This window comes from Delphinus delphis, chromosome 6 (genome assembly GCF_949987515.2).
Source record: "Delphinus delphis chromosome 6, mDelDel1.2, whole genome shotgun sequence".
NCBI classification, from domain to species: Eukaryota; Metazoa; Chordata; class Mammalia; order Artiodactyla; family Delphinidae; genus Delphinus; species Delphinus delphis.
In genome coordinates this window covers 41928323-41955563 of record NC_082688.1, presented here as the reverse complement: position 1 = coordinate 41955563, position 27241 = coordinate 41928323, and the positions used below count along the sequence as shown (strand labels likewise).

The 27241-nt window shown below is 41.4% G+C and overlaps 1 protein-coding gene and 1 long non-coding RNA gene across 4 annotated transcripts in view; one reads left to right on the top strand and one right to left on the bottom strand.

The window, feature by feature from the left end:
- Positions 1-249: 249 nt before the first annotated feature.
- Positions 250-23885, bottom strand: LOC132426617 (uncharacterized). The gene is made up of 4 exons (XR_009519737.1): positions 23776-23885; positions 18693-18818; positions 18434-18567; positions 250-580 (listed from the first exon to the last, which is right to left on the bottom strand). It is a non-coding gene; the product is annotated as an uncharacterized lncRNA (long non-coding RNA).
- A 343-nt stretch (positions 23886-24228) lies between these two features.
- Positions 24229-27241, top strand: part of CEP78 (centrosomal protein 78) — a 35930-nt gene continuing 32917 nt past the window's right edge. For all 3 annotated transcript variants that reach the window (XM_060013415.1, XM_060013414.1, XM_060013413.1), the window contains exon 1: positions 24229-24500. In XM_060013415.1, the coding sequence (XP_059869398.1) occupies positions 24248-24500 (253 nt within the window). In that variant the 5' untranslated portion in view covers positions 24229-24247. The remainder of the gene's footprint in view (positions 24501-27241) is intronic.

Here is a 27241-nt window from a genome sequence, read left to right as displayed (position 1 = left end):
AGAAGCGCAGAGGGTGGGAGTTCCTCACTAGCAAAGGCAGTAATGAAACACTTTAAATTCTTGGCTACATCTCTATTTAAGCCAGGCTGAAGCAGGTAATGCCTACCTATCTAGTCAAGCTGCTTCCACTGTGTCCTAAGAGAAGGATGGTTGAACCCCAAAGAAACCCACAGCCAGATCCCAAGGCCGCATTTTCATTACAGAGGGTTGTCCTACCACAGAAGACTCCTGATGTCTCAGGTAGGGCAGTGGACACTGGGTAGTGTTCCAGTAATCAAATGCTGTGTAACAAACTATCCTAAAACCCGGTGGATTAAAAGAGCATCCACATTTATTTTGCTCATGAATCTTCAATTTGGACAGGGATCAATGAAAACAGTTCGTCTCAGCACCAGCTAGTACAGCTCAAAGGCTGAGACTGGAGTCACCTGAAGGCCTCTTCATTTACATGACTGGTTATTAATACTAGCCATGGGCTGGAACCTTAGCTGGGGCTGTCAGCCAGAAAATCAGCCTGTGGTCTCTTCATGTGTCCTGGGCTTCCTCACAAAATGGTGGCTGGGTTCCAAAGGTGAGCATCCTTAAAGAAAAAGATTCAGACAGAAGTTGGATTGCCTCTTATGATTTAACCTTAGAAATCACTTAACCTCACTGTTGTGGGTTGAACTGTGTCCTCTCAAAAGATATGTTCAAGTTCTAACCCCCAGGACCTGTGAATGTGATCTTATTTGGAAATTGGGTCTTTGCAGATATAACAAAGTTAAAATGAGCTCATGCTAGATTAGGTTCGGCCCTAATCCAATGACTTTTGTCCTTAGAAGAAGAGGGAAATTTGGACACAGGAAACGTAAGGAAGAATGCCAAATGACAACAGAAGCAGAGATTGAAATGATGCATTTACAAACTAAGGAATGCCAAGGATTTCTGGCAACCACCAGAAGCTAAGAAAGAGGCATGGGACAGATTTTCCCTCAGAGCTCTCCAAAAAACTCAACCTTGCTGACATCTTTATTTCAGACTTCCCACCTTAAGAAACTGTAAGAGAATAAATTTCTGTTGTTTAAGACACCCAGGCACTTTGTTATGGCAGCCTTAAGAAAGTAATACACTCATATCTGCTGCATTCTATTCACTGAGACAGACATAAAGTCTCACCCAAATTTAAGGGAAAGGTAAATAGACTCCAAATTTTAATAGAGAATAGCAAAGCTCTGAAAGAGACTGTGGGACTTGAAATACTGCTATGTTCATTTTGGGGAAATACAATCTGCCACAAGAAGAAAATCCCAATCCATAGGACGTGAATATCTTTGGGCAGCTGCTTTGCTGAACTCTCTATCCTGGGATATCTAAGGTTTTCAGTATTCTTAACTGGATGTTGCAAAGATACTGAAGTTAGAATTCACTTCTTACCAGATTACGTGCTGGTGTTAGTTTCATAAGTGAAGGTTTATCCTGGGAACACATGTATGTATGTATGTATGTATATATGTATGTATGTATGTAATTTTCCCCAAAGGCAGCAAGAGTTGCAAACATTTTCCTTTTTTTTTTTATTCCTACAAAGAGAGCCTTGAATGGACTTCAGTATATGATTCGACATAAAACTAGTGACAATCTAGAACATTCATCCACTTGTCCCTGCTAATTTAAAGAACTTTGTGGCCCAAGAAGCTGGGCTCTGAGGATGTTCTGTGTTCTTTACTTCAAGGTGCATCCAATTAATGCATTTTGGCTGCCCTGACATGAAATGTGGGGTGTGAGACTTGGTGGTGTATAAGTCCAGGGAGTCCCATTCCCCTTGTGTTTAATGTCAGTGACACCTGCTAAGGAAGAACTCTTTGTGCTCTCTGTACAACTCTGGGCAAATGGATGATGGCCCCTGGGCTGAACCACCTGTGAGCCCTGGAAGTGGAAACAAAGCACTTGAAAATATTCCCTAGTACCAGTGCCCTCATCTTCCTGCCATTATTCAGCCACTGAGCTTTACTACTTTTATGTGTTGCCATATGGACAGAAGTTGGGGAAGAGGAGGAAAATGTGCTAAAACAGAGCAAAACTGGGGCATCTCTCCTAGACAAATCCCCCCTCTCCATTTGGGACTGTCTCATACTAGCCCTCTTAGTACAGAAATCCTGTCTGACTGTTCCATCACCTGGGTGTGTATAGAGGTACCCAAAGACACAGGATCCAGAAATGACTTTCCATGTAAATAAAGGTCAGTCTCTGAGCCCTTTCAAGCCACAAACTCTCCTTTGGTGAGAAGTCCTTGATCCCTAAGTATGTGAAAGAGATCACTGGTATGGGAGGCTCATCCCCCAAGTCTCTAGTCCTGCCTTTTCTACCTAGTGGGTCACTGAGAATCTCCGCACTTTGGAGAGTTGGAAAACTCACACATGGTGATAGACCTGCAGGACTGTTCAACAGATAATCAAAATCAGAAATTCATCTTCTCAGACTCAAGGCTTTGCTTGCTCTCTAAGCTTGCCCTACTCAACAGGAACCAAAGTTGCTTTGCTAGGACCACAATCCAGAAGCTAGGGCAGGGGAGTGGCCTGGGGGAGCTGGGGGAGTCACACTGCCCCTAACTTCTCCAACCCCTGGGAGTAAAGGACAGCGTTGGAATGAAAGGTGATGCCAGTGGCTTCTTTTATCACACATTCACAGGCAACCCCCATGCCTCCCTAACCTTGTCCTTTGTGGCCTCACCCTCTTTGAAGTCTTTGAGAGGTGTTGCTCCACTCAGCCCTTCCAGGCTACGTCCAGATAACACAGATGGGGATGAGGGGGAGGAAGCACTGGGTGCCTCTGGACTCTCTGACTTTAGGCTGAGTGGGGATCCAAGGTGAGACCAGGACCCCTGAACCCTCAGCACGAAGGGAAGGGCCCACATCAGCTAAGAGGGTACTGCAGGACACCTATTTCAGCTCCTCCAGGCTCATGAAGACCACAAGGTGGCAACCTAACTGTGATGAGCAAACAGTTTGCATCAAGAACAGTATCTAACAAGTTGTCATCCTACATGGCTGGAAAAAGGCACCAGTATCAGCTTCCCAAGACAGGGAAATGCCTTGCCTGACAACATGCATACATGCCAATATTGCCTTGTGCTCACATACAAAGTCATTCACACCCCTGCCAGGATGGCACCCAAGGGCTGCACAATGACCCGGTCAGCTCTGAATCAGGCACAATGCCTTGAGGCCTGAATCAGGCTTTGGGGCTGGGGGTTGAGGGCAGGAGAAGGCAGGATGAGACCCAGGAATAAGCAGGAAGGGAACATTCCCATTCCGTCCACCTGCTTCTTCCTTCTTCCATCTTTTCATCCTTTCTGACTCAAACACCCATCAAGCTTTCCCTCACTCTCTGTCTCATTTTCCCCCAGGTTCTGTGTGGCTGTACCATGAACACTCCCATCACTAATAGATAGGTGCTCCCTTTGTCCTACGTGACGTCACCAACGCAGGTACCATGGAGGGCCTCCAGTCTGAGAAAACACCCAGCCAGCAGAAAACCTCAAGGTTGAGTTCAGATGGGTCCCCAGACAGGTCAACTCTCCAGGCACAACAGTTCCTCCTCTAGGTTTTGCCCTGGCCCTCCCAGCATAGCTGGAGCACATCCCTGCCACAGCACATACCTTCCTCTAAGACCCACCAGATCTGTGTCCCCTGGACACTGGCTATGCTTGCTGGAAGACAAAAACAGTGGTAGTTTTCAACAAAATGTTCTTGTCCCTGAGCTGCTTCAGTGCAGCTATTGCATGGTTATACAGGGTGGGCAGTCAAGTGAGCTGGACCAGACCAGAAAGCAAAATTCATGTCTATGGCTTTGAATCCAGCTCTCATCTGGAGCTGGAGAGTGACCAAGTGCCACTTGGCGATATGTAAAGATTTCTTGCCCAACCCTGGAATGTCCTCCTTCCCCTCCCAGCTCTGCCAAGACTTTCTTCTGCCCTCTTCACTCTCTGGCATCCTCCCGTTGGAGGAAGCAAGAGGAGAGAAAGGACACTAAACCCTCACCTCACCTGGGCTACAGTGCCCAGCAGGAGAGAGCTGAGGTTCCTGCACACATTTCACCCACTTGTGTCACTCACTCAGCTGCTCAAGCCTCACTGGGAGTGAGACGGAGGGGAAGCAGGTCACCGATGAGCACCTCTTTGTGGGGACAGTGCATGAACAAGGCTCAGAGCTGCCGCCCCGATATCTCTGTATCAACTGGCTTCCCCTCATCGCCCTGGAGCTGGGGCTGGGGCTGGGGAGGGGCTGTGATGTTTACAGCGTCATTAAGGTCTTACACTGCTGCAATCAAGCACCATATCATTTCCTCACTTTGATTTCCTCAATTCTCCTCCTAAGTTTAACAAATCAGCCATGCTTAGGACACTCACACCTTTCCCCTCCACATGAAGAAGACTTAAAAGAGTTGAAAGCGCTTTTCTTTGCTGTTTTCTCCCACAAAATCAGCTTCTTTACAGTTTCCATCTTCCAAAGAACTTAAGCTTCAAGACTCGCCTTCTCTATTCTCCCTTCACCGTAAGATGACTCTTAGCAAAGTCCCTTACACATGATAGCATCTCTGGTGTTGGCATTTAGAGACTGACTCTGGCCCTAACAAACCCCAAAGGTCCCAGGACTTAATTCCTCAAATGTCCTGCGGAGATTAAACGTAGATAAGCTCAAAAAATAAAATTTCCATATGAGAAGAAAGGGCTATGCAAATGGTCCATCAGCTGTATTCCTTAAATATGTCAATATCCTGAAAGACAAAGAAAGGCTGGGGATATTAAATCTTGAGAGACCACAGAGACATGATATTTATATACCTGTGTGACATTTACTGGATCCAGGACTTGAGAAAAGACAATGCTATAAAGGATATTACTGAGTAAATTGACAGACGTGAAATACAGGCAGTAGACTGAGTAAAATCTATTAATGTTAGATTTCCTGAAGTTGATACATTTAATGTGGGTATGTAAAGAAGTCTCTTGGAAATACGCTCTGAAGGACTCAGGGAAAGGGACAATGATATATGCTCATTGTAGAATATTCAGGAAGGAGATTAATACAGAGCGAGACAGACTAAATGAGATAACATGTTAAAAATACATGAATTCTTGTAACTTTTTTGTAAGTCTGCAATTATTTCCAAATAAAATGTTTTTAAATATTTCCCACAAAGCACCAGGAGATGGGCCTTGGAGACACCAAATAAGAAATAAGGGAGAGGGTTCCCTGGTGGCGCAGTGGCTGAGAGTCCGCCTGCCAAGGCAGGGGACACGGGTTCGTGCCCAGGTCCAGGAAGATCCCACATGCTGCGGAGTGGCTGGGTCCGTAAGCCATGGCTGCTGGGCCTGCGTGTCTGGAGCCTGTGCTCCGCAACGGGACAGGCCACAATAGTGAGAGGCCCGCGTACGGCAAAAAAGAAATAAGGGAGAGTGAGGGAAGCATGGGGCTGAAAACAAGGGATTGGTTATAGATCTGGGTAATTAGATCCCCATCCTTGGTTTCCACCCATCACTGAAGAGCCAAAGAGCTTCCTTCTTCTATGGCATCCCCACCTTGCTCCCTGCCTGAAGGGTTGGTAATTAATCTCTGGAGAAGTGGAACTCAGTAGGCTTTGAGCTCAGGGATCCAAGCAAAGCAGAGGGTGGGGTGAGGTACAGGGATTGCCTGAAAGTGCCTAGTGTTCTAAGAAACATGAATGACCAAGGAAACTACCATACCCTTTCTCACTCTTTTACTTCTCTGTATTAGCCGATTGGTTACACTGAAAATGATGAAACAGAAGGGAAGGGGAAAGACAGGGCAACCCACTGTTCCTTTCGCTTTCACTCTTTCTTTACACAACACTAAGCTGAAGGTAGAAATCATGGTAGACATCACATGTGTTGAGAAATGAAGGTGAAACAGTTGAGTTAGTTTTGTGCGGCATTTCCACAGTATGTGTAAGAAAAAAAATACATATGCATGTACAATCTACCAAGTATAAGTTGTGTAATTTTGGTAATTTTGCATACAAGCAAAAAGCTCTTATAGTTGCACTTAAAACTCACATTGTACAATATAAAGATAGATGGTAAAATTCATACTATTAGTGCAAATTTAAAATTTTTCTTTACTTAGAACAATAGCCTATAGCAAATAAAAAACAACCTGACAAGCTGAGGGAGAGAGACTTTCGAAAAGAGGAGGTTTTCTATTTTAACCTGCTAACACCACTTTTTTCCTGCTTTTCAAACAAGGGACCCCACATGTTCATTTTTTCCTAGGCCCCATAAGTTATGGGGCTGTGCCTGGACATTTCTTCTGATCAATTTACAGCCATGGAGGGTGAAAAGTTTGAGGTGAGAAGTTATCCACCTCATCCTCCAATAGGCGTCGATTGTTTTTATTGTTTTGAATTACACAAGTGACTTAGATTGGGTCCCCAGAAGCAGATGCTGAGAGGGGGAACTGTTCTAGGACAATCCAGTGGGACCTGAACTGGAAGGAGGCCAGGAAGAAAGTACAATTTCAAGTAAAGACCCTTAAGGTCAACAAAGGCATTTAGGCTGAATTTCAGGGGAGCCACACAGAATCAAAAATAACACCTTTGAGTTGCCCAATCAAGGGCTAGGCTGCAGGAATCTTTATACTCCTCTTGTCAGTTATTTGTTAAAAGCTGGGGCACAGGGAGAGGGACACAAATAACCAGCACTTCTGCTCTCCAGGTCGTCAGCAAAGCTGCTTCTGGTAGCCTGAAGGCACCCTAGCAACAAAGAGACACAGGTGCCGGCTCTTGGGGGGTGCCAAGCCCCTTAGGTGCTAGAAAGCACAAAACATAAACACACTGTAATAAGACTACTTGAAACATCAGAAATGGTAGTGAACAAAAATGCACTCCAATGCTGCTCCTTCAGAGAGGGTAATTCTGATAACAATGTGACGTTTATCCTTCCAGGTTATTTTCTGTGCTCTTACATTCAGTCCACAAATATGTATGAATGTCCACTATGAGTCCACTAGACGCTGATGCTGCAGATAAATCAGATAGACCTTGTTTCTGTTTTCATTATCTTACATTCCAGTCAGCATAGTGCTTGTCTAACTATCCTGTATCTTGCCTGTTTCACTTTACAATATACCATGGATACCTTGTTACATCAACATATGCAAATTCGCTGCATGTTTTATTGGCCACATACCATTCCATAAAAGGAATGTAGCATAATTCATTTAACCAATTTCCTATTGATTACGCACTGATTCCTAAAAGAAAATAGCTGAGGAGAAAATAAAGCAAGTACCTTCTTTACATGGGTGACACATCTTTGCATGGGTGTATTCTCTGAGGCCAACTGAGAGACGGTTACTTTTTAGGATGAAGATATGTACGGATAAGTAGAGCAATCTGCCTGAACTTAAACCTAAGAGAAGGTTTCAGAAATATTCTGGGTGAGGATGCACAAAGGTATGAGAGTCAGACCACACTGAGCATGAAGGCCACGTTAACGTGAGGAAGTTGAACAGATGTTACAATTAGAAACCATTACAAGTCTTTGCGGGGAACTTCAAGTCATTTTACAACAGGTATATACTGTATGATTTCCAGTTATTAGTTTGCCATTCAATCCTCTGATGCATACTTATAATACAGATGAGGAAAATGAAGACCACTGTTGCACAACCAATGGGTGGTAAAACCTGGATCTGAACCCTAGTCTGACTCCTCAACCCATATTTTTCCCAAACATAATGCTGCCTACACTTATGCTAAACTGTCAGATTTTAAGCAGCAAAGTATAAACTGGGTTTGCATTTTACTGCCTGGCTGAGGAGAGGGGGGGAGATGATGACTAGAGGCAATGAAAGTTGCTTATCAGCAGGATGGGCCTCTAGGGGAGAACATTAACTATTTTTATTTATTTATTTATTTTTATTCATTTATTTTTTTGGTACGCGGGCCTCTCACTGTTGTGGCCTCTCCCGTTGCGGAGCACAGGCTCCGGATGCGCAGGCTCAGCGGCCATAGCTCACGGGCCCAGCCGCTCCGCGGCATGTGGGATCTTCCCACACCGGGGCACGAACCCGTGTCCCCTGCATCGGCAGGCGGACTTTCAACCACTGCGCCACCAGGGAAGCCCAACTCTTTATTTTAAAGTAAATTTTTTAATAGAAATGTAACATACACAGAAAAAGTGCACAAATCAGAAGCACCAATGAATTTTTATAAAGTACATCTGTGGGACCAGATCTTCACACTCAAAACTTTAAACGTTATCAGCAACCCAGACCCCTGTCAGTATTCACCACAATCCTGCTTACTATCACCATGGATTTATTTCACCTGTTTCAGCTCTTCAAAAACGGAATCACATCATGTAGTAGGCAGCTTCTGAATGAGTCCCAATGACCTTTACGCCCTGGTATTAATGTCCTTGCTATACTCCCCTCTGGAACTAGAGACTTGCTTCTAAATGGAATGTGGCAAAAGTGATGGGATGGCACTTCCAAGATTAGCTGACGAAAGCCCTACCTTGTTCTCTCACTTGCTCCCTCTGATGGGAGACAGCTGCCCTGTCACGAGCTGACCTAGGGAGAGACGTGTGTGGCAAGGAACTAAAGGTCACCACCCCACAGCCAGTGAGGAGCTGAGGCCCTCAGTCCAGAGCTTATTAGGAGTGAATCCTGTCCAGAACCACATAAGTACACTTGGAAGCAGATCCTCCCTCAGCTGAGTTTTCAAATGAGACCACAGCCCCAGCTGACACTTCAATTACAGCCTTGAGGCCGAGGCCCCCAGCTAAGCCACACCTGGACTCCTGACCCACAGAAACTGAGACCATAAATATATGTTACTTTAAGCTGCTAAATTTTGTAGTAATTTGTCATGAAGCAATGTATTATATGTACTCCTTTGTATCTGGCTTTTTTCAGTCGACATTAAATTTGTGAGATTCAGCCATATTTTTGTATATAGCAAGAGTTCATTCACTTTCATCGTATTCTATTGTATTGAAGTTACCACAATTTATTTATTCTCCTCTTGGAAGACATTTGGGTTATTTCTAGTTCGGGGCTATATGAATAGTGCTTCTTTGAACAGTCTTCTGCATGTCTTTTGGGACACATATGTACACACATCTGCTAAGGATGCACTAGGAGTGCAATTGCCAGGTCACAGGCTATGCATCTGTTTAGCTTTCCACAGTACTGCCAGCAGTTTGTAAAGTGCTGATATTAATTTACTGCTCCACCAGAAGTGCGTGGAGTTCCAGTTGCTGCACATCCTCATCAGCTCTCTTTTTCATCTTAGTCATAACGATGGGCATATAGTGGTGTTACATTATGGTTTTAATTTGCATTTCCCTGATTAATTAATGTTTGTTTTAATTTAATTAATTTAATTACTTAACTTTCATTTCCCGCATTAGGATGAGCACCTTCTCAGGTTTTTTGGTTATTTTGGATATTCTTCCTTTTGATATGCCTGTTCAAGCATTGTCCATTTTTCTGTCAAGTTGTCTTTTTCTTATTGGGTTCTGATACAAACTGGAATCAAGGCCTTGTCAGAAATAGATATTGAAAAGAACTGTCATTCTTTGGTTTGTCTTTTCACTCTTCAGTGATTATTTTGTTGATTATTTAGATTGACAATCCATCTAGGATTGATTTTTGTATATGAGTTGACATAAGGGTCAAAATTAATTGTTTCTATATGAAGACTGACACATCACCATTTATCGAAAAAAAAAATCCTTTATCCATTGTACTTTCACCTTTGTCATAAACAAAGTGACCATATATATGAGTCACAGTCCAAACCTTTCTGTTCCATTGCTCTATTTCTATTGTGTCAACACCACATTGTTTTAGTTATCATAGCTTTAATGAGTCTTGTTGTCTGACAGTGTAAGTCCTACAGCTTTGTTCTTGTTTTTCATATCTTACTATTTCTTGGTCCTAAGAATCTCCACATAAATTTTAGACTCAGCTTGTCAGTTTACACACACACACACACACACACACAAGGGATTCTGCTTCTTATTGCATTGAATTTGTAAAAAGTGTGGAGATTACTGATTTTCCTACTGCATTAAATCTGTAGAAAGTGTGGAGATTATTGATTTACAATGCTGAGCCTTGCAATCAATGACTATGATATATCTGTTCATTTATTTAAATATGATTTAATTTCTCTCAATAAAGTTTCTCAGTTTTCTGTGTAGAATTTTTGTAAATTTTTCATTATATTTATTCCTAGGTGTTTTGATTTTTTAAAAACACTTTTATTATAAAATAAAAATAGATTCAGGAAACCACATAAGACAAATTTATAGCTTAATATTACAAGGCAAATACCATTTTAACTGACACCCAGGTGAAGAAATAGAACTTTGCCTAAAGCCCCTCCATCTGTCCTGATCCAATTATAATTCCTTTCTTTCCCGAAGTAATCATTTTCCTGACTTTTATAATTGGCTCTTCCTTAAATTTCTTTATAAACGTTATCACCCTAGTTTGCCTCCCTAGACAGCATCGTTTAGTTTTGCCCAGTTTTAAATAATGACTTTTTCTCTTTTAATCTACAGGTTGCTTTTCCATCCTTTTATTGCCCTTCAATTTACCTGCTGACATGTAGAGTTTCACACATGTAGAGTTAACATGTAGAGTTTCCCACAATATGGGTTTTGCTGAATACATGTCCATGGTGCAGCTCAACATGTTCCTCTGTCCTATTTCCTGCAAAATGGGAAACTGATCAATCCTTTTGGGAAGACTATAGTCTGGTGTATTATTTCATTAGGAAGCAGGCAACATCTAGCTATTCTCCTTTTATGATGTTAGCAGCCACTGATACTTAGTGTCTAGATCTGTTAACTCATCACAGATTGCAAAATTATGGTATTCTAAGTTGATCATTTCTTTTTCATTTATTGGTTGGAATACGTCTATGAAGAGATCTATCCCCTCATCTACAATTTTGTTACATAGTGGTACAGTTCATAGTGGAAAGACAGGATAAAGGCTTGTTTCTTCCCCCACCTCACTACATCACTGCCTTTTTAAAAATCAGTTTTCATTATAATGATTTTTCTCTCAATTATACTCACAAGTTGACTTTTTTTTATATCCATAGAAACCCATGGATTTAAACACAGTTGATGAGTTTCAATTCATTGTAATTATTATCCTTATTGATGCTCAAATTGCTCCACTGTCCACTGAGAACCTCTTTACCTTTGGCTAAGTCCTTTTGAAATAACCCTAGTAGTCTTTGATAACTTTCTTGTTACTTGGTATCACAAGATTTTCCAAGTTCGTCTCACACAAATGATTCAGACCTGAAATCAACTTTCTAGACCACAATCTGGACCCTATGGATGACTTTTGCTATTTTGTTGGTCATTATTTCTAGGCCTAGTCAATGAACAGAGATAGAATGTGTATGTATGTATTTTTGTGTGTGTACATGTGCACGTATACACATATATAGTCATATATAACTATATAGTACAGATATACAGTTAATATGTATCTATAGATAGAAATAGGCCTAACTATCTACATGTCTAATCTAAATATATGTAGAAATATATATATCATTAAAATACCTTATTAGTACAGATAATTCAAATTCAGCACTGCAGAGTTTTTAGTTAACCTCTTCTATATTACTTCTGTGTTCCCTTTCTTCCCACCCTGAGAACCTAGTTCTCAAGTTCACAAGGGGTGTTATAATTAGACTATTTCATAATTGTTCATTTGCTCTATTCCATATTACAAAACAGACTCAGGACAGAAACTCTAATATTATGTTTGGTAAACAATACGTTTATTGAAAACAGTTTTAACTTCATTTGGCATTTGTTCAATCTTTCTCTCTCATTTAAAGGACTGACATCTCCATTGCCAGAGCATATTGCCATTATATACTATACTCTCTCCGTTTTAACCTTCATTTAGTTCTAATTCTATAAAAACTATATTCTTACTTCTCACCATCGGTTCTTACACTGATTGCCTCTAGTCATTTTGGTTGTATGATGCTTATTCTTTGATAGATTCTTTCAGGGTTTATGTAATTAAGATACGTTGAGTTCTTGTATGTTGATAACAGGCGGCCTGTCTCCAATTATAAGTGAAAGTTAGTTTTGTTGGGATTAAAATTCCAAGCTCACTTCTTTTTTTAAGTCTAAAAATTTCTCTAGAATACACTTTGGTGTTGGTTGTTCAGGCTTAATAGTCTCAGGCATGTGATGTACTCTATCAATATGCAGTTTCTATTATTACTGTTATTATTAATTTAGAAAAGTTTCTTGAATCATTTTGTTGGTATTTGTTCTGTTTCCTTGCTTTGATTTTCTTCTTTAGGGGCTCCCATCATTTGTATATTTTATTTTATTTTATTTTTTGCCTATGTACAATATTTGTCACATCCTCTTGAATCTTTAACAATTTCTTTTTTTTTTTAATTTTAGATATTCCATAATCTTCACCTACTTTTCATAAGGTGTTATCTGTTGTGTTTATTCAGTCTTGTGCTTCTCCTGGTTAAGACTTCTTTTTTTCTTTTTTTTTGGGGCCCTGCCTCATGGCTTGCAGGATCTTAGTTCCCTGACCAGGGATTGAACCCCAGGCCCCCAGCAGTGAAAGTGCCAAGGCCTAACCACTGGACCACCAGGGAATTCCCAAGACTTCTTTTTTAAATGACTTTTTTTTCCCATCGTAATTCATTCCTGGGATCAGTTTCATGTTTGAACATTAAACCAACCTTACATTACTAGAATAAAGCCAATTTGATTGTGATATATTATTGTTTTACATATCATGGATACAGTTTGTGCTTTTGTTTACACATTTTGCATGCATGTTCAAAAGAGAAACTGGCCTGTGATTCTATTCTTGTAATATTCTTTTTAGTTTTGATCTGAAGCTTATGTTGGGCTTACAAAAATTCTGAGCAATATATTCTTTTCTGTTTCCTGGAAGATTTTTATGTAGGATTACCACTATTTCTTCCCTAAATATTTGGAAGAATTTACTTGGAAAGCCATTTATCCCTGGAAATCATTTTCTGTAAAGGTACTTAATTATACAAACAACTTTTTGAGTAGATATAGATGTTTTAGATATTTTTTCTTTCTTGGGTTAGTCTTGTTAGGTTGCATTTTTTAAGAATTTATAATTTTGGATGAATTTTCAAATTTATAAATAAAAAATTATCATAATTTTAACAGTTTCATTGGGATATAATTTACGTACCGTAATTTCAACCCTTTAATGTATACAATTCAGTGGTTCTTAGTGTAACCACTAAAAGACCTGTGTAACAATCACAACAATCCAATTTTAGATTTTTGTCCCCCCACAAAAAAACCCATTACATATTAACAAGGTTTTTTCATTCTCCTCAACCCTCTCAGCCCTAGGCAACCACTAATCTACTTTCTGTCTCTACAGCTTTGCTATTCTGGGCATTTCATATAAATGGGACCATACAATATGTGGTCTTTTGTGAGTGGCTGCTTTTACTTTACATAATGCTTTCATGGTTCATCCATGTTGTAACATGGATCAATATTTCATTCCTTTTTATAGCTGAATGCTATTCTATTGTACGGATATTCCACATTTTGTTTATTCATTTATCAGATTGGCATTTGAATTATTTCCACCTTTTGTTTTTATAAATATGCTTCTATGAACATTCATGTACAAGCTTTTATGCAGATAATAAGCTTTTATTTCTCTTAAGTATATATTTAGTAGTGGAACTATGACTGCTATGACCCTATGACCCTATGACTGCTGGGTCATAGGGTAACTCTATGTTTAACACTTTGAGGAACTGTCCAGCTGTTTTGTAAAATGGCCGCACCATTTTACATTCCCACCAGAAACGTATGTGGGTTTCAATCTCTTGTCTTAAGGCCTAGCATGTCATCTATGCTGGAAAAGGTTTCACATGTAGTTGAGAAGGATGTGTATTTTACTGTTCGGTTGAGTGTTCTATAGACATTTATTAGGTCTTGTTAATTCGTAGTGTTGTCCAAGTCTTCTATATCCTTGTTGATCTTCTGCCTAATTGTTCCATCCATTATTGACCGTGGAGTACTGAAGCCTCTACCTAATGTTGTGGAATTATCTATTTCTTCATTCATCTATTTCTATCTATTTCAATTCTTCATGTATTTTGGTATCTTCTTCATGTATTTTGGTTTTATCTTATTCAGGTCACATATGTTAATAATTTTTATATCTTCCCTTTTTTTAATCATAAAATGTCCCTTTTCATATCTAGTAACATTTTTTTGTTTTAAAGTCTATTTTTTCTGGTATTAGTATAGCTACTTCAGCATTCTTATGGTTGCTATTTGCATGATGTATATTTTTTCATCCTTTTACTTTGTACACATTAGACCTTTGAATCCAAGGAGTGTCTCCTATAGAAAACATTTTTTTAAACCCAGTTTGACAATTTCTGCCTTCTTTTGATTGTATTGTTTAATTCATTTTCATTTAGTTTTTATTATTATATGGTAGGATTTATTTATGTCTATCATTTTACCTTTTCTTTTCTACATGTCTCATGTTTTTGTTTTTTTGTTATTGTTCCTCCATTTTCCTTTTATATTAAGTGGATATTTTCTACTGTAACATTTAATTCCTTTAATGATTTTTAACCACATTTTTGAGTAATGGCTGCTCTAGGGCTTATGTAATACATCTTCTCAAAATCTCTTCAGATTTATACTAACTTCATTCCAGTGAGAAACAGAAACTGTACTTTTATAGAGCTGCGTTACTTCTCCTCTTTTTTGTTTTTATTACATTTATATATGTTACATACTTAACAACATATTATTAAAATTATTACTTCACACAAGCTTATCTTTTAAAGGAGCTTAGAGAAAGAAGTAGAGCAAATAAATATTTATAGAGTTTGTTGGGTTAATCTATTTATTTACCATTTCTGGTTCTCTTCCTTTCTTCCTGCGGATTCAGGTTATGATCTAGTGTCATTTTTATTCTAATACAGCTTTGTTCTCACTGCCTTCTTTGTACCATATCATCAAATATATGACATTTCTTTATGTTATATACAGAACAATCCAAATATAATCTTATTGTTTATGCACTTACTTTTTAAATTAGTTAAGAGAAGGAGAAGAAATTTGAAATTACATTATCTTTTATAATTCCCTACACAACTGCTCTAGTCAGCATTTTTTGTTTTGTTTTTATGGCTTGATTTACTGCCTGCTATCATTTGAAGGACTTCCACTAGTATTTTTTGTGAAGCCCGTTTGCTAACAATGAATTCACCCAGTTTCTGTTTCTGTGTCTGTGTTATGGTACAGTACTGATGATAAGTTGTGGAGTGGTAGGAAAAACTAAAATGTGATGTACTGTATGATGAATGTTTTACTGAAGTGGCTTTATCAAATTATAATGATTTATGAGAGAAATCACATAAGGCTAGCATCACAATTCTCCAGGAATGTTCTGTAGAATGCTGATGTTAATGATGAATATGTGAATCCCAAATCTTTCATTTGTATTGACCTTATCATCATTAATTCTTCTCCCAACAATGCCATAACTATAGTTGAGTTCTAAAGTGTACCTTCCTCTTTTCCCATAGAAATTGTCCCACAATTTCAAAAAGTTCTCAAAGGTGAAAAAGTTCACACGAAGTTTATCACGTTTGCAAATGCCAGTGAAAATGCTAAGGTAACACTGTCCAAAATGCAATATTCTTCTGTGAGAGCACCCAATTTTAAACAAATACACATTTTCTAAATACAACTTAGACCTGTGACATGTTTTGGCCAATGAAGTGTGAGCAGACATGATGGCCTTAAATGAGCAACAGAGGCCTTAAATGGGCTTGTACGGTTGGGCTCACCTCTTATGTTTCAGTGAACTTTGTAAGAAGACAGGGCCTGGGAGCTGTGGCCTCACAGTTGGGCTCCAGAGTAAGATGTGTGGGACAGACCTCAAACTGACCCAAAATATGGAGCAAAAGCAGCCATCTAGAGGTCTCAAAGAGAGCCACTGCAGCTAGCCCATAGGCCCAAGAAAAATAAATTCTTGTTTATGTAACTGAGTTTTGGGGTGATTTGTTCCAAAGCATTATCACAGCAAGAGCTGACTAATACAACATCCTCCAAATCATTGTTATGTAGATGGCTGCCACCACGCCTACATGTAAGGCAATTGTGTACTCAAATTTTGAGAATTCTTGAACTCTTGGTGCCTCTCCAACACAATTTACATGGCTAAAGTTTCTCCAAATAAGTTCACTAATGTACCACAAAGATCTCCCTAAACTTTTATTAAATGTAATTCAAAGTTCTTTCTATTCATTTTCTGCTTCTATGTAGTTAAAATGCTTTTTATGAATCTAAAAGGATGGAAAATTGTAACAAAACATCTTTGTAGATAGCTGTTATTCACAAAGGAAAATTACAAACAAAATAGGCATTTCACTGAGTGTAGAGCACTGATGCCCTGAGTGCCTCTAAATGCCAAGTGAACAAAGGCACTTAATAAATATTGAATTCTGCTCTCTCCACTTGAGAGGGAGAGCAAGCTATTCTAAAGTGGTGGAGGGATGCTCTTAGCAGCTATTTGCAACACTCTGTGAGCTTGGACACTGTGTAGCTACGAAGAAACCTTTTGTCTAAGGAAACTAACTAAAGAAACTTGAAAGTGGAAAAAGAGAGAAAGAATGAGAGAATAAATACCCTTCTCATGGTGACTCATTCACTTATTCGTTCATTTACCAAATATTTACTATGTGTATGGTACTGTGCTGAAAACTGCACAGAACACAGAGATGTACCTCTGTTCTCAGGGAGGTTAGAGACCAGAGAGGGAGATAAGATGTAGATGCCTTATGGCAGTTCCATATATGTCTTGTTAAACTGTTTACAAGTTCAGGGGAGAAAAGGGATCCATATCTTGCTTGGATTCTCAGTGAAGTTTTCCCAGAGAAGGAGGTGTAAAATAGATTGACTAGAAAAAAAAATTAATGTAATAGGTAGGTATGAAAGGGAGCAAAGATGCAGAGACAATTAGATCCAGTTATTTTTTTTAAAGTCTAGAAAGTGAAATTAAAGTCAAATTATGGAGGGTCTTGAATGTCAATCGTAAGAGTTTGGCTGTATTGTGTTGGCAATGGGTGTCATGGACGGTTTGGAACAGGGCAATGGCATAATCCAAGAACCTTAGGAGGTGTAATAGAGGTTGTGGGGAGGAAGATAGGAAGACATGCTATTCTCCGAAGCAATCATCGCAATCCAGGTATAAAATAATAAATGGTAGAACTGGAGTAATGGCAACACAGATGGAAGGGAGGAGTATGAGAGACCCTATAAAGAAAAACTGTCAGGGCTTGGTCATTGATTGGATACATTCATTTATCGATTTAACAAAGGTTATCAGTAACTGTGCTAGTCGCTGGGGATGCAAGAGTAAGCAAAACAGACATGATTTCTTCCTCTCGGACCATACGGTAAACACCTACCTAAAACTGGATGTGAAATGTGATGAAGGCTATAAGCGAGAGGTACGTGGTGTTATGTGAGCTACGGTAGGGGGATGTGATGAGTTGAGTAGGTAAGGGGATACTTTCTTGACAAAGTAACACATGAGAAAAGATGAGAAGGATGAGGAGGCATCAATCAGTTGCAAACTAAACAGAAGGACTTTTCATGCAGAGGGGCAGCATGGGCAATGTGCCGTTGTAAGTATGCAGGCCTGAAAGGAGGCCACTGTGGGCTGGATGATTGAGAATGAAAGGAAGGAGGTGCAAGACGAGGCTGCAGAGATCATGCTCCATCCTGCCAAGGGGATGCCCTGCCCTGCAGACTAGTGCACCCAGAGTGCCAGTGCACAACAAGATGAGAAGCTTGCTCTAGAATGCAAGTCAACACACTGTTTCTTTCATCAAGAAAGTCTTGCCTGTTAAACTAAACAGTATATATCTAGTGGAGGTATGATTTACATTCTGAAGCAAGGGCCTTATCTTACAGAATGGCAACAGTTCTCAACCGGCAGCCAGCCTGTGACTCCACATTTTAGGCCACTGTGAGGAGGTCTGTCTTTATCCTAAGAGTAATGGAAAGTCACAGAAGGATTTGAAGAGGAGATGGTGGTGTCTGCGTCATGGAACATGGATTGGAAGGCAGCCAGAGTCAGCAGAAAGAAGATGATGAAGTTTGTGTCTGAAACCTTACTTTCTTGGTGAAATAAGAGGTATCCTCTTCAGGTGAGAGAACAAGGACACACAACAGAGTCTAGTGGGACATGAAAAGAGTGGAGAAAGAGTCATTGTTAACAGCCATAAGTAAGGGAGTAGAAAAAAGAAATGGGGACCACATGTCAGTTAAAATAAGACAGCCTGTGTTGTTGACATAGCTCTGTGACTGGATCTAACAAACCCATTGCTCCGAAAGCAGGTCCAGAGAAGATGAATGTTAGAGATGAGTAGAATGCATCTGCAGTGAGGTTCCATGGGAAGGTAAAATGGTTTGGCAGTCTGGGTATAATGTTGTCATGATGGACCAGCAGTCAACTACAGGGAATCAGAGGTAAAATGATAAACTGTATTCTAGTCAAACTTACACTCACCAGAGCCCTGAAGGAGGAGAGTCCACATCTTGTACTGCCCAGTAGCCATGTCCCTCCCAGGGCAGGTACCTGCAGGGAAGCCAAGGCAGCTTGTCTTGGGCCAGGCATGGATCTGGCTTGTCAGAGGATCCCAGAGGTGCTATGGGGAGGCAGCTGTTGCTCACCATGTTCAGGGAAGCTGGAACACACCAGATGCTGAAAGGAAAACCAAAGCCACTATTAAGCCATAACTAAATTAAGGAGGGAAGAGATGATCAGGCAAGTCTTGACTGCCAGACAGAAAATAGGGAAGCTCGAGGAAAACACATTTTAAATTAATATGTTAGATGATTAATTAATATGATGAAGCTTCCCTGAAGTTCATCTGTAGGCAGTAGCCACAAGGTGCTAGTAATGACTTATATGGAGAATAGATGAGAAAGTCCCAGTAGTCATTAATCAGCACTTCCTCTGTACCAACACTGTGCTAGGCATAGGGAATATAAGGATGAATGAGACACTTTCCCTGCCTTCAAAGGGCTTATAGTCTGTGGAAGAAAAACTATCTAAAAAGATGCTTATCATTGGAGACACGAAGTATTATGATACAGAGATGTCAGGGAGCAGAGTAGTGAGGCACTAAACAAGCAGGGGAGGAGAGATGAGGGTCAGGGAAAGAAAGCCTCCCAGGGAAGCTGGCCCCCAACCTGAGGCTGGGAAACAGGCGGGTGTCAGCTTTCTGAAGAGCAAGCAGAAGAGGAGGGTCTTAAGTAAAGAAGCAGCATCTGTAAAGGCCCAGGAAGGAATGATAGAACATCAGAAACTACAAGCTGGTCCACATGTCTAGAGAAGACATTCAGGAAGGAGTGTAGCCAGAAGTAAGACAAAGGAGGTAGTCAAATCGTGAAGGAGCTTATATGCCAAGCTAAGGAACACAGATCTGATGCTGAGGACAATGAGAAATATGTGGCTTTCCAGGAAGGGGACACGGATTCGTGCCCCGGTCTGGGAGGATCCCACATGCCGCTAAGCGGCTAGGCCCGTGTGCCATGGCCGCTGAGCCTGAGCGTCCGGAGCCTGTGCTCCGCAACGGGAGAGGCCACAACAGTGAGAGGTCCACATACCGCAAAAAAAAAAAAATAATAAAGACATCACCCTGGAGGGGGAAGTTAAGCCTGAACAGGAAATAAGATCACCCAGAGAAACTGTGAAATGTCCGAAGGGGTGGACACTGAGGATGGGAACCTAAAGAACACCTACATTGAAACTGGGTAAGCAAGAGACACCCAAGAGTGAGACTGTGAAGAAGGAATTAGAGAGGGATAAAAAAATCAAGTGGCTTGATGGAAAACACAGAAGAGGGAGCTTTAAGAAGACAGGAGACAACTACATTAAATGATGCTGGAGACTAAAAAAAATAGATGTAGCAACACAGAAATCATACTGACAAGGATTCCCACTCTCACCACTTACACTCAACATAGTTTTGGAAGTCCCAGCCGCAGCAATCAGAGAAGAAAAAGAAATAAAAGGAATCCAAATAGGAAAGGAAGAAGTAAAACTGTCCCTATTTGCAGATGACATGATACTACACAAAGAAAATCCCAAAGAGCCACCAGCAAACTACTAGAGCTCATCAATGAATTTGGTAAAGTTGCAGGATACAAAATTAATACTTAGAAATCTGCTGAATTTCTATACACTAACAATGAACTATCAGAAAGAGAAATTAAGGAAACAATCCCACTTACCATTGCATCAAAAAGAATAAAATACCTAGGAATGAACCTACCTAAGGAGGCAAAAGACCTGAACTCCAAAAACTATAAGACACTGATAAAAGAAATTGAAGATAACACAAACAGATGGAAAGATATTCCATGTTCTTGGATTGGAAGAATCAATAATGTTAAAATGACCATACTGCCCAAGACAATCTATAGATTCAATGCAATCCTTATAAAAATGCCAATGGCATTTTTTCACAGAACTAGAACAAAAAAATTTTTTAATTTGTATGGAAACACCAAAGACCCTGAATAGCCAAAACGATCTTGAGAAAGAAGAACAGAGCTGGAGGAACCATGCTCTTTGACTTCAGACTATACTACAAAGCTACAGTTATCCAAACAGTATGGTCCTGGCACAAAAACAGAAATATAGATCAATGGAACAGGTTAGAAAGCCCAGAAATAAACCCATGCACTTATGCCAATCTACGACAAAGAGGGCAAGATTATGCAATGGAGAAAAGACAGTCTCTTCAATAACTGGTGCTGGGAAAACTGGACAGCTACATGTAAAAGAATGAAATTAGAACATTCTCTAACCCCATATACAAAAATAAACTCAAAATGGATTGAAGAGCTAAATGTAAGACTGGATACTATAAAACTCTTAGAAGATAACATAGGCAGAACACTCTTTGACATAAACACAGCAATATTTTTTTGGATCCATTTCCTAAAGTAAAAGAAATAAAAGCAAAAATAAACAAATGGGACCTAATTAAACTTAAAAGCTTTTGCAAGCAAAGGAAATGATCAACAAAATGAAAAGACTACCTACTGAATGGGAGAAAATATTTGCAATGGATATGCCCAATAAGGGATTAATATCCAACATATATAAACAGCTCATAAAACTCAACATCAAAAAAACTAACAACCCAATTAAAAAATGGGCAGAAGAACTGAATCGACATTTTTCCAAAGAGGAAATGCAGATGGCCAACAGGCACATGAAAAGATGCTCAACATTGCTAATCATCAGGTAAATGTAAATCAAAACTACACTGGGGTATCACCTCACTCCTGTCAGAATGGCTAGCATCAAAAAGAGCACAAACAACAAATGTTGGCAAGGATGTAGAGAAAAGGGAACCCTGGTACACTGTTGGTAGGAATGTAAATTGGTGCAGCCACTGTGGAAAACAGTATGGAGGGTTCTCAAAAAAATAAAAATAGAACTACCATATGACCCTGCAACTCCACTCCTGGGTATATATCCAAAAAAAACAAAAACACTAATTTGAAAAGATACACGTACCCCAGTGTTCATAGCAGCATTATTTACAATTGCCGAGATATGGAAGCAACCTAAGTGTCCATCAAGAGATGAATGGATAAAGATGTGGTACATGTAACCAATGGCATACTACTCAGCCATAAAAAAGAACAAAATTTTGCCATTTGCAGCAACATAGATGGACTTGGAGGGCATTATGCTAAGTGAAATAAGTCAAACAAAAATAAATACTGTATGATATCACCTATATATGAAATCTAAAAAATACAACAAACTAGTGAATATAACAAAAAAGAGGGAGACTCACAGGTATAGAGAACAAACTAATGGTTGCCAGTGCGGAGGGGGAGGAGGGGGCAATACAGGGGTGGGGAAGTGAGAGATATAAACCACTGGGTGTAAGATAGGCTCAAGGTTGTATTGTACAACACAGGGAATATAGCCAATATTTTGTAATAACTGTAATGTAAAGCAACCTTTAACGATTGTATAAAATTTTTTTAAAAAAGAAATCATACTGAAAATTGGAAACAATTTAAATGTCCATCAACAGGAAAATACACATATAAATTATTCTATTTCCCTACATGGGAATCTTACATAGCGAGGAAAGTACATGAACTAGACAGATCTTTATGTGTCACCATGGATGAACCTAGCAAAGATAACACTAAATAAAGCAAGTAACAAGAGAAAACATAGTAGAATACTATATGCTGTTTAAGAATACCTAAAAATATAGCATAAATCTAAAGACATCCATGGCAGTGATGGAGACCAAGTTCAGAAGAGTGGTTACCCAGGGTCAGCTGGGGAGTGGCTGTGTTTGGGAAAGTGGTCACACCAGACTCTTCAACAGGAATGGTAATGTTTCACTTCACACACTGGCTGGAGGACGGAGGAGTGTCTGCGATGTTATAATGTGAGCACGCTGCACGTGAAAGCCATTGCTGACCACATCTAGGGGATCTGATGCGCGGGAGATGGTAGTGGGTGGAGGCATCCAGAAGGTGGTGGTAGAAGAGGAACGTTGTACACGTAACACCTAAGGCCTGACCAGAGGACGACCGCTGTTCTAGACACTGGATATGGTTTGGAGCATCCAACTTCTACGGCCAATGTTAAAAGACAAACTGAGGCATATTTAAAATTTTAAGAGTTTATTTGAGCAAAAATAGATTCAATTCAGGCATCACCAAACTGAAAGTGGTGAGGAGCACTCCAGCCACAGGAGCTGCAGAGGTTTTTATTTTAAAAGGGCAGAAGCAAAGCAAGTAAATTACTGACTTGCTATGGCTTTAAAGCCTAGTTGGTGGTTTGTGACTGGTTGTCCTTAGCGGTTTTCGTAATCCTGAGGCATTTACAGGCTTAGATTTTGGTTGGTTTATGCAGGCGGCCACATCACTAGTCTAACGGCCTCCTTGCAGGGTTAATTTATTAACACCAATTGTCTGAGTTCTTCCTCTTACTTAGTTACTTCACTTCCTACGCCTCAGTTTCTCTTTTGTAAAGTGGATATTCAGTAGTAAATTCTCTGTGGAGTTGTTAGGAAAACTGAATGATTTCATACTGAAACAGTGCTTAAAATAATGCCTAGGAGACAGAAAGTACTAGTTACCAGAGTTAGCCATCATTATCAGTACAAAACGAAGTGATTATTAGTAACCACGATCATGTCCTGAATGCATGGAACACGTGACCATTTGCCAACCACCTTGTCAAGTCAGCAGAAATTACAGAAATTAAGAGCTCTCCGCAGAAATTTACACACCCGTGCACGAGGTAAGGGACCACAGGCACTCAGCTTTTCATGTGTCCCTCACGGAGTGCACGCTTTCTCCTGGGCGGGGCGAGCACAGACACTTATCAGGAGTTTAACTACTTTTAAAATGCATTGAGGGCTTCCCTGGTGGCGCAGTGTTTGAGAGTCCGCCTGCCAATGCAGGGGGACACGGATTCGTGCCCCGGTCCGGGAAGATCCCACATGCCGCGGAGCGGCTGGGCCCGTGAGCCATGGCCGCTGAGCCTGCGCGTCCGGAGCCTATGCTCCGCAACGGGAGAGGCCACAACAGTGAGAGGCCCGCGTACCGCAAAAAATAAAAAAATAAATAAATAAATAAAATGCATTGATACAACCATATCTCACTTTTATTTGGATCAGTCAGTAAACGCCTTCTGGAAACCCCCAGCTCTCCAAACCACCTACTTTTCGCGCTGCCCTAGTCTCGAAGCTCCCTCCCCTGCTCCTCAGGCCGGGTCCCCATGGGAGGCGGGGCTGCGTGCTGACGCACGACGAGCGCGCTGACGTCCTCTAGCCCCGCCCTCACGGCGCCGCCAACCGGCTTGAACCGCAGCCCCGCGGCGCGGAGGGCGATGAGGCTGGCGCCAACTGCCTTCTCTGCGGCGCGGGAAGCGGCGCGGGAGCGCGGCATCGAGGGGCAGGCCTAGCTGGGGCCCGTAGCCCTCCGTCTTCTGGCTGGTACGCAGGTCCTGCGCACGCTGCGTGGCCGCAGCCGCCGGGCAGTGGGCGCCGGAGGGACCGGGAGGCGAGCCGGGGTCCCCAGGCGGGTGTGGGCATCGTGCCCGCAGCCAGCGTCCCCCGAGGCCGCGCTGGGGCCATGATCCACTCGGTGAAGCTGCGCCGCGATAGCGCGGCCGACTTTGTCTCGCACTATGAGTACCTGTGCGCGCTGCAGGACTCGGTGCCTCTGCCCGCCGTGCGTGCTTCTCTGCGGGGGGGCGTGCTGGACTTCAACGCCGACCGCCTCCGCGGGCTGGACTGGGCGCCGCTTCTGAGCACCCTCAAGATTAATAAAGATCTGCCCCTGATCTGTATCAGGAGCTTCTTCCAGCCATGGCTTGGCGAGACAGGTTTGTAGTTCCCGCTTCCAGGGGCTCTGGTGTCGGCGCTGCGAAGCGGGGTTTGATGGTGCAAGGTGGAGGGTGGGCACTAGAACCGGTGCCCAGTGCCCGGGTGTGCGTGCACCAGACGGGGCGTGCGGCCTAGGACTCCTGCGGAGTGCCTTAAGGCTTCTAGGTCTCAGTGTTCTCATCTGTAGTATGGGCTTAACAGGACCCACTCTCTGTGGCGGTTACAAGGAGGCACTCTGTTAATGCTTGTAGACTCTACAATGTAGAACACTTAGCACAGTTTGGAGCATCGTTAATTGTTCCACAGATGTTACTTGGTCTGTTGCATGACTTTGTCCCGTACAGACCAAAGCGATTAGGAAATTGATATATCCCAGCTTCATTTCCTTTCCATTAAAACAGGGCTCAGGAAAAAAAAATTTTTTTTCAAAATAGTCGTATCATATAGTGGGAAGAGCACAGGTGTGAAGGCAGCTTAGGGTTTGAATTCTAGGGCTTATGCGCTCTGTGGCCTGGGCAGGTTACTTTTGAACTACATTCCTCACACTTGTAAAATGACATTAAAAACCACTCTTTCTGTGGGTTCTTAGAATTAATGAAGTAGGTTATGTGGGTAAAGTATCCTGGCACTTGAATGAGTTGTCAGAACCAAGGGCTGCTGGAGACGATGCTTCTGCCATAGGTAATCTTCCCTTCTACTGGGTGGCAGGTAAACACAAGCACAGTAGTCAGTGCTCTGGAAGAAGTGAGTTCTGGTGCTAAAGAGCACAGAATCTTTCTTTTTTTTAATTTAATTTTTATTTTATATTGGAGGACAGTTGATTTACAATATTGTGTTAGTTTCAGGTGTACAGCAAAGTGATTCAGTTATACATATATCCATTCTTTTTCAGATTCTTTTCCCATACAGGTTGTTATAGGATATGGAGTAGAGTTCCCTGTGCTATGCAGTAGGTCCTTGTTGATTACCTATTTTATATATAGTCGTGTGTATATGTTAATCCCAAATTCCTAATTTATCCTTCCCCCCCACCTTTCCCCTTTGCAGAGCACAGAATCTTGGAAGGGAAAGTTCAGGGTAGGCTTCTTGGAGGAGGTGCCATCCTTTCTAAGGATATGTAGAAGCTCCTGGGGTAGTAGGAGGGAGAAGTGTGTGTCAAAGTTTGAGAAATATAAGAAAAAATGGCAAAACTAAGGTACAGGAGTGGAACTCAGGGTTTGGGAAAGAAATGAGAGTTGATACTGGAAACCTAGTGGGGCCCAACAGAAAGGGGCCTTGTTTGTCCTGTCAGAAGTTTGGATGTTTATCCTGAAGGCTGAGGGAAACACTAAAGAACAGTGAGATGGACTTCTGGTTTAGAGGCTCACTCGGACCTCCGTATGGAAGGCAGTTGATTGGGTGCAGGGTGAATTGTAATCTAAGGGTCCCACTTAAGTTATAAAAGGTGGGACTGGATTTTAGAGATCCGAGAGAGATTGGGTGGGGCCTGGTGACCAGTTAGAAAAGGGAGGGCAGCAGGTGTGGGTGACAGTTTACAGCTGCATCTTTTTGTGAGATACAGAGCACAGTAGGAAGGGATTGGGGATGGGGAGAGGATCTTACTTCATCTTCAGTGCTTTAGAGGGGCCTGGTAGATGGGTCTGGGCCCAAGGTACAGATCTGGGCTTTTTGGAAGGACAGGTGTTTGAAGGCATGGGAGAGACTTAGGTTACCCACAAGAAGATCCAAAGAATCATAGGTCTGAGAGTTTTTTAGGTGGGTATATTTGAGGATGTTTATAAGCTGAGAAAAAGTAGCCAGCAGAGGAAGGGTGTGAAGATCTAGGAGAGGAAGTGATTGTTCATTTGTTTTCAAAAACCTGAATACTTGTCATTTGCCTGGCCCTTTTCTAGGATCTGGGGTTCACACCATCTGTTATCTCTTCTTCAAGGACAGTTCAACTCATCCCCTGGTGAAGAGAAGTCAGATTATTCTTTGCATCCCATTCAGGTGTAGGAACTGTTCTGTACCTCTGAAGGGACTTTACTTAACCAGAGTACTAACTTAGAAATCAAAAGAAATTATAGCTGGAAGGGACCGTAAAGGCCACTGTACTTAATTTTGCCTAATATTTTACATTGAATGTAAGAAAAATTTATTGCAGAGCCCATTCTCTTCAGAGCTCCTTCACTGAACTTTCTTTATGTCTTGCATCCAGTGGGTCTAGCTTGTAGATTTTGGCCTCCTCCTAAATTTGCTTCTTCATCCATATTACATTTTGCCAGGACTATGGCAGAAGCTCCTAGGTGATTTCGCGGCCCCTGGGCTCAGTTCCTCTAAGTTCATCTGCCTACTTGGGTTGAGTGATCTTCTACAATAGAAAGATACGCTTAAAACAATGCTGCTAATGGCTTGCCCACACAGATTTAGTGCATCCTAGCCGCCAGCGTGTGCTCTGCACAGAGGCGTGTAGTCTGAACTGTGCTCTTCCAAGCCTCATGGGGCTATTTGGCCCTGAGGAAGGGGAGCTTTCTGTGATCACTCCCTTTATCTAATTGGTCCTTCAGCAGCGGGGTGCCTTTTTCTAATTAGCGGAGGCACCCTTACTCAGCCAGTGGTAGCCCCAGGCCTCATCACCTGTGGGATGCAAGCCATGCTCTCTCCCAGGCTTGCTTCGGCCAACATCTCTATTTTAATTTCTGTCTCTTCTCACACTTGGACCCCTGGCCTTTAGTCATCCCCACCTGCAGTATTTACAGTG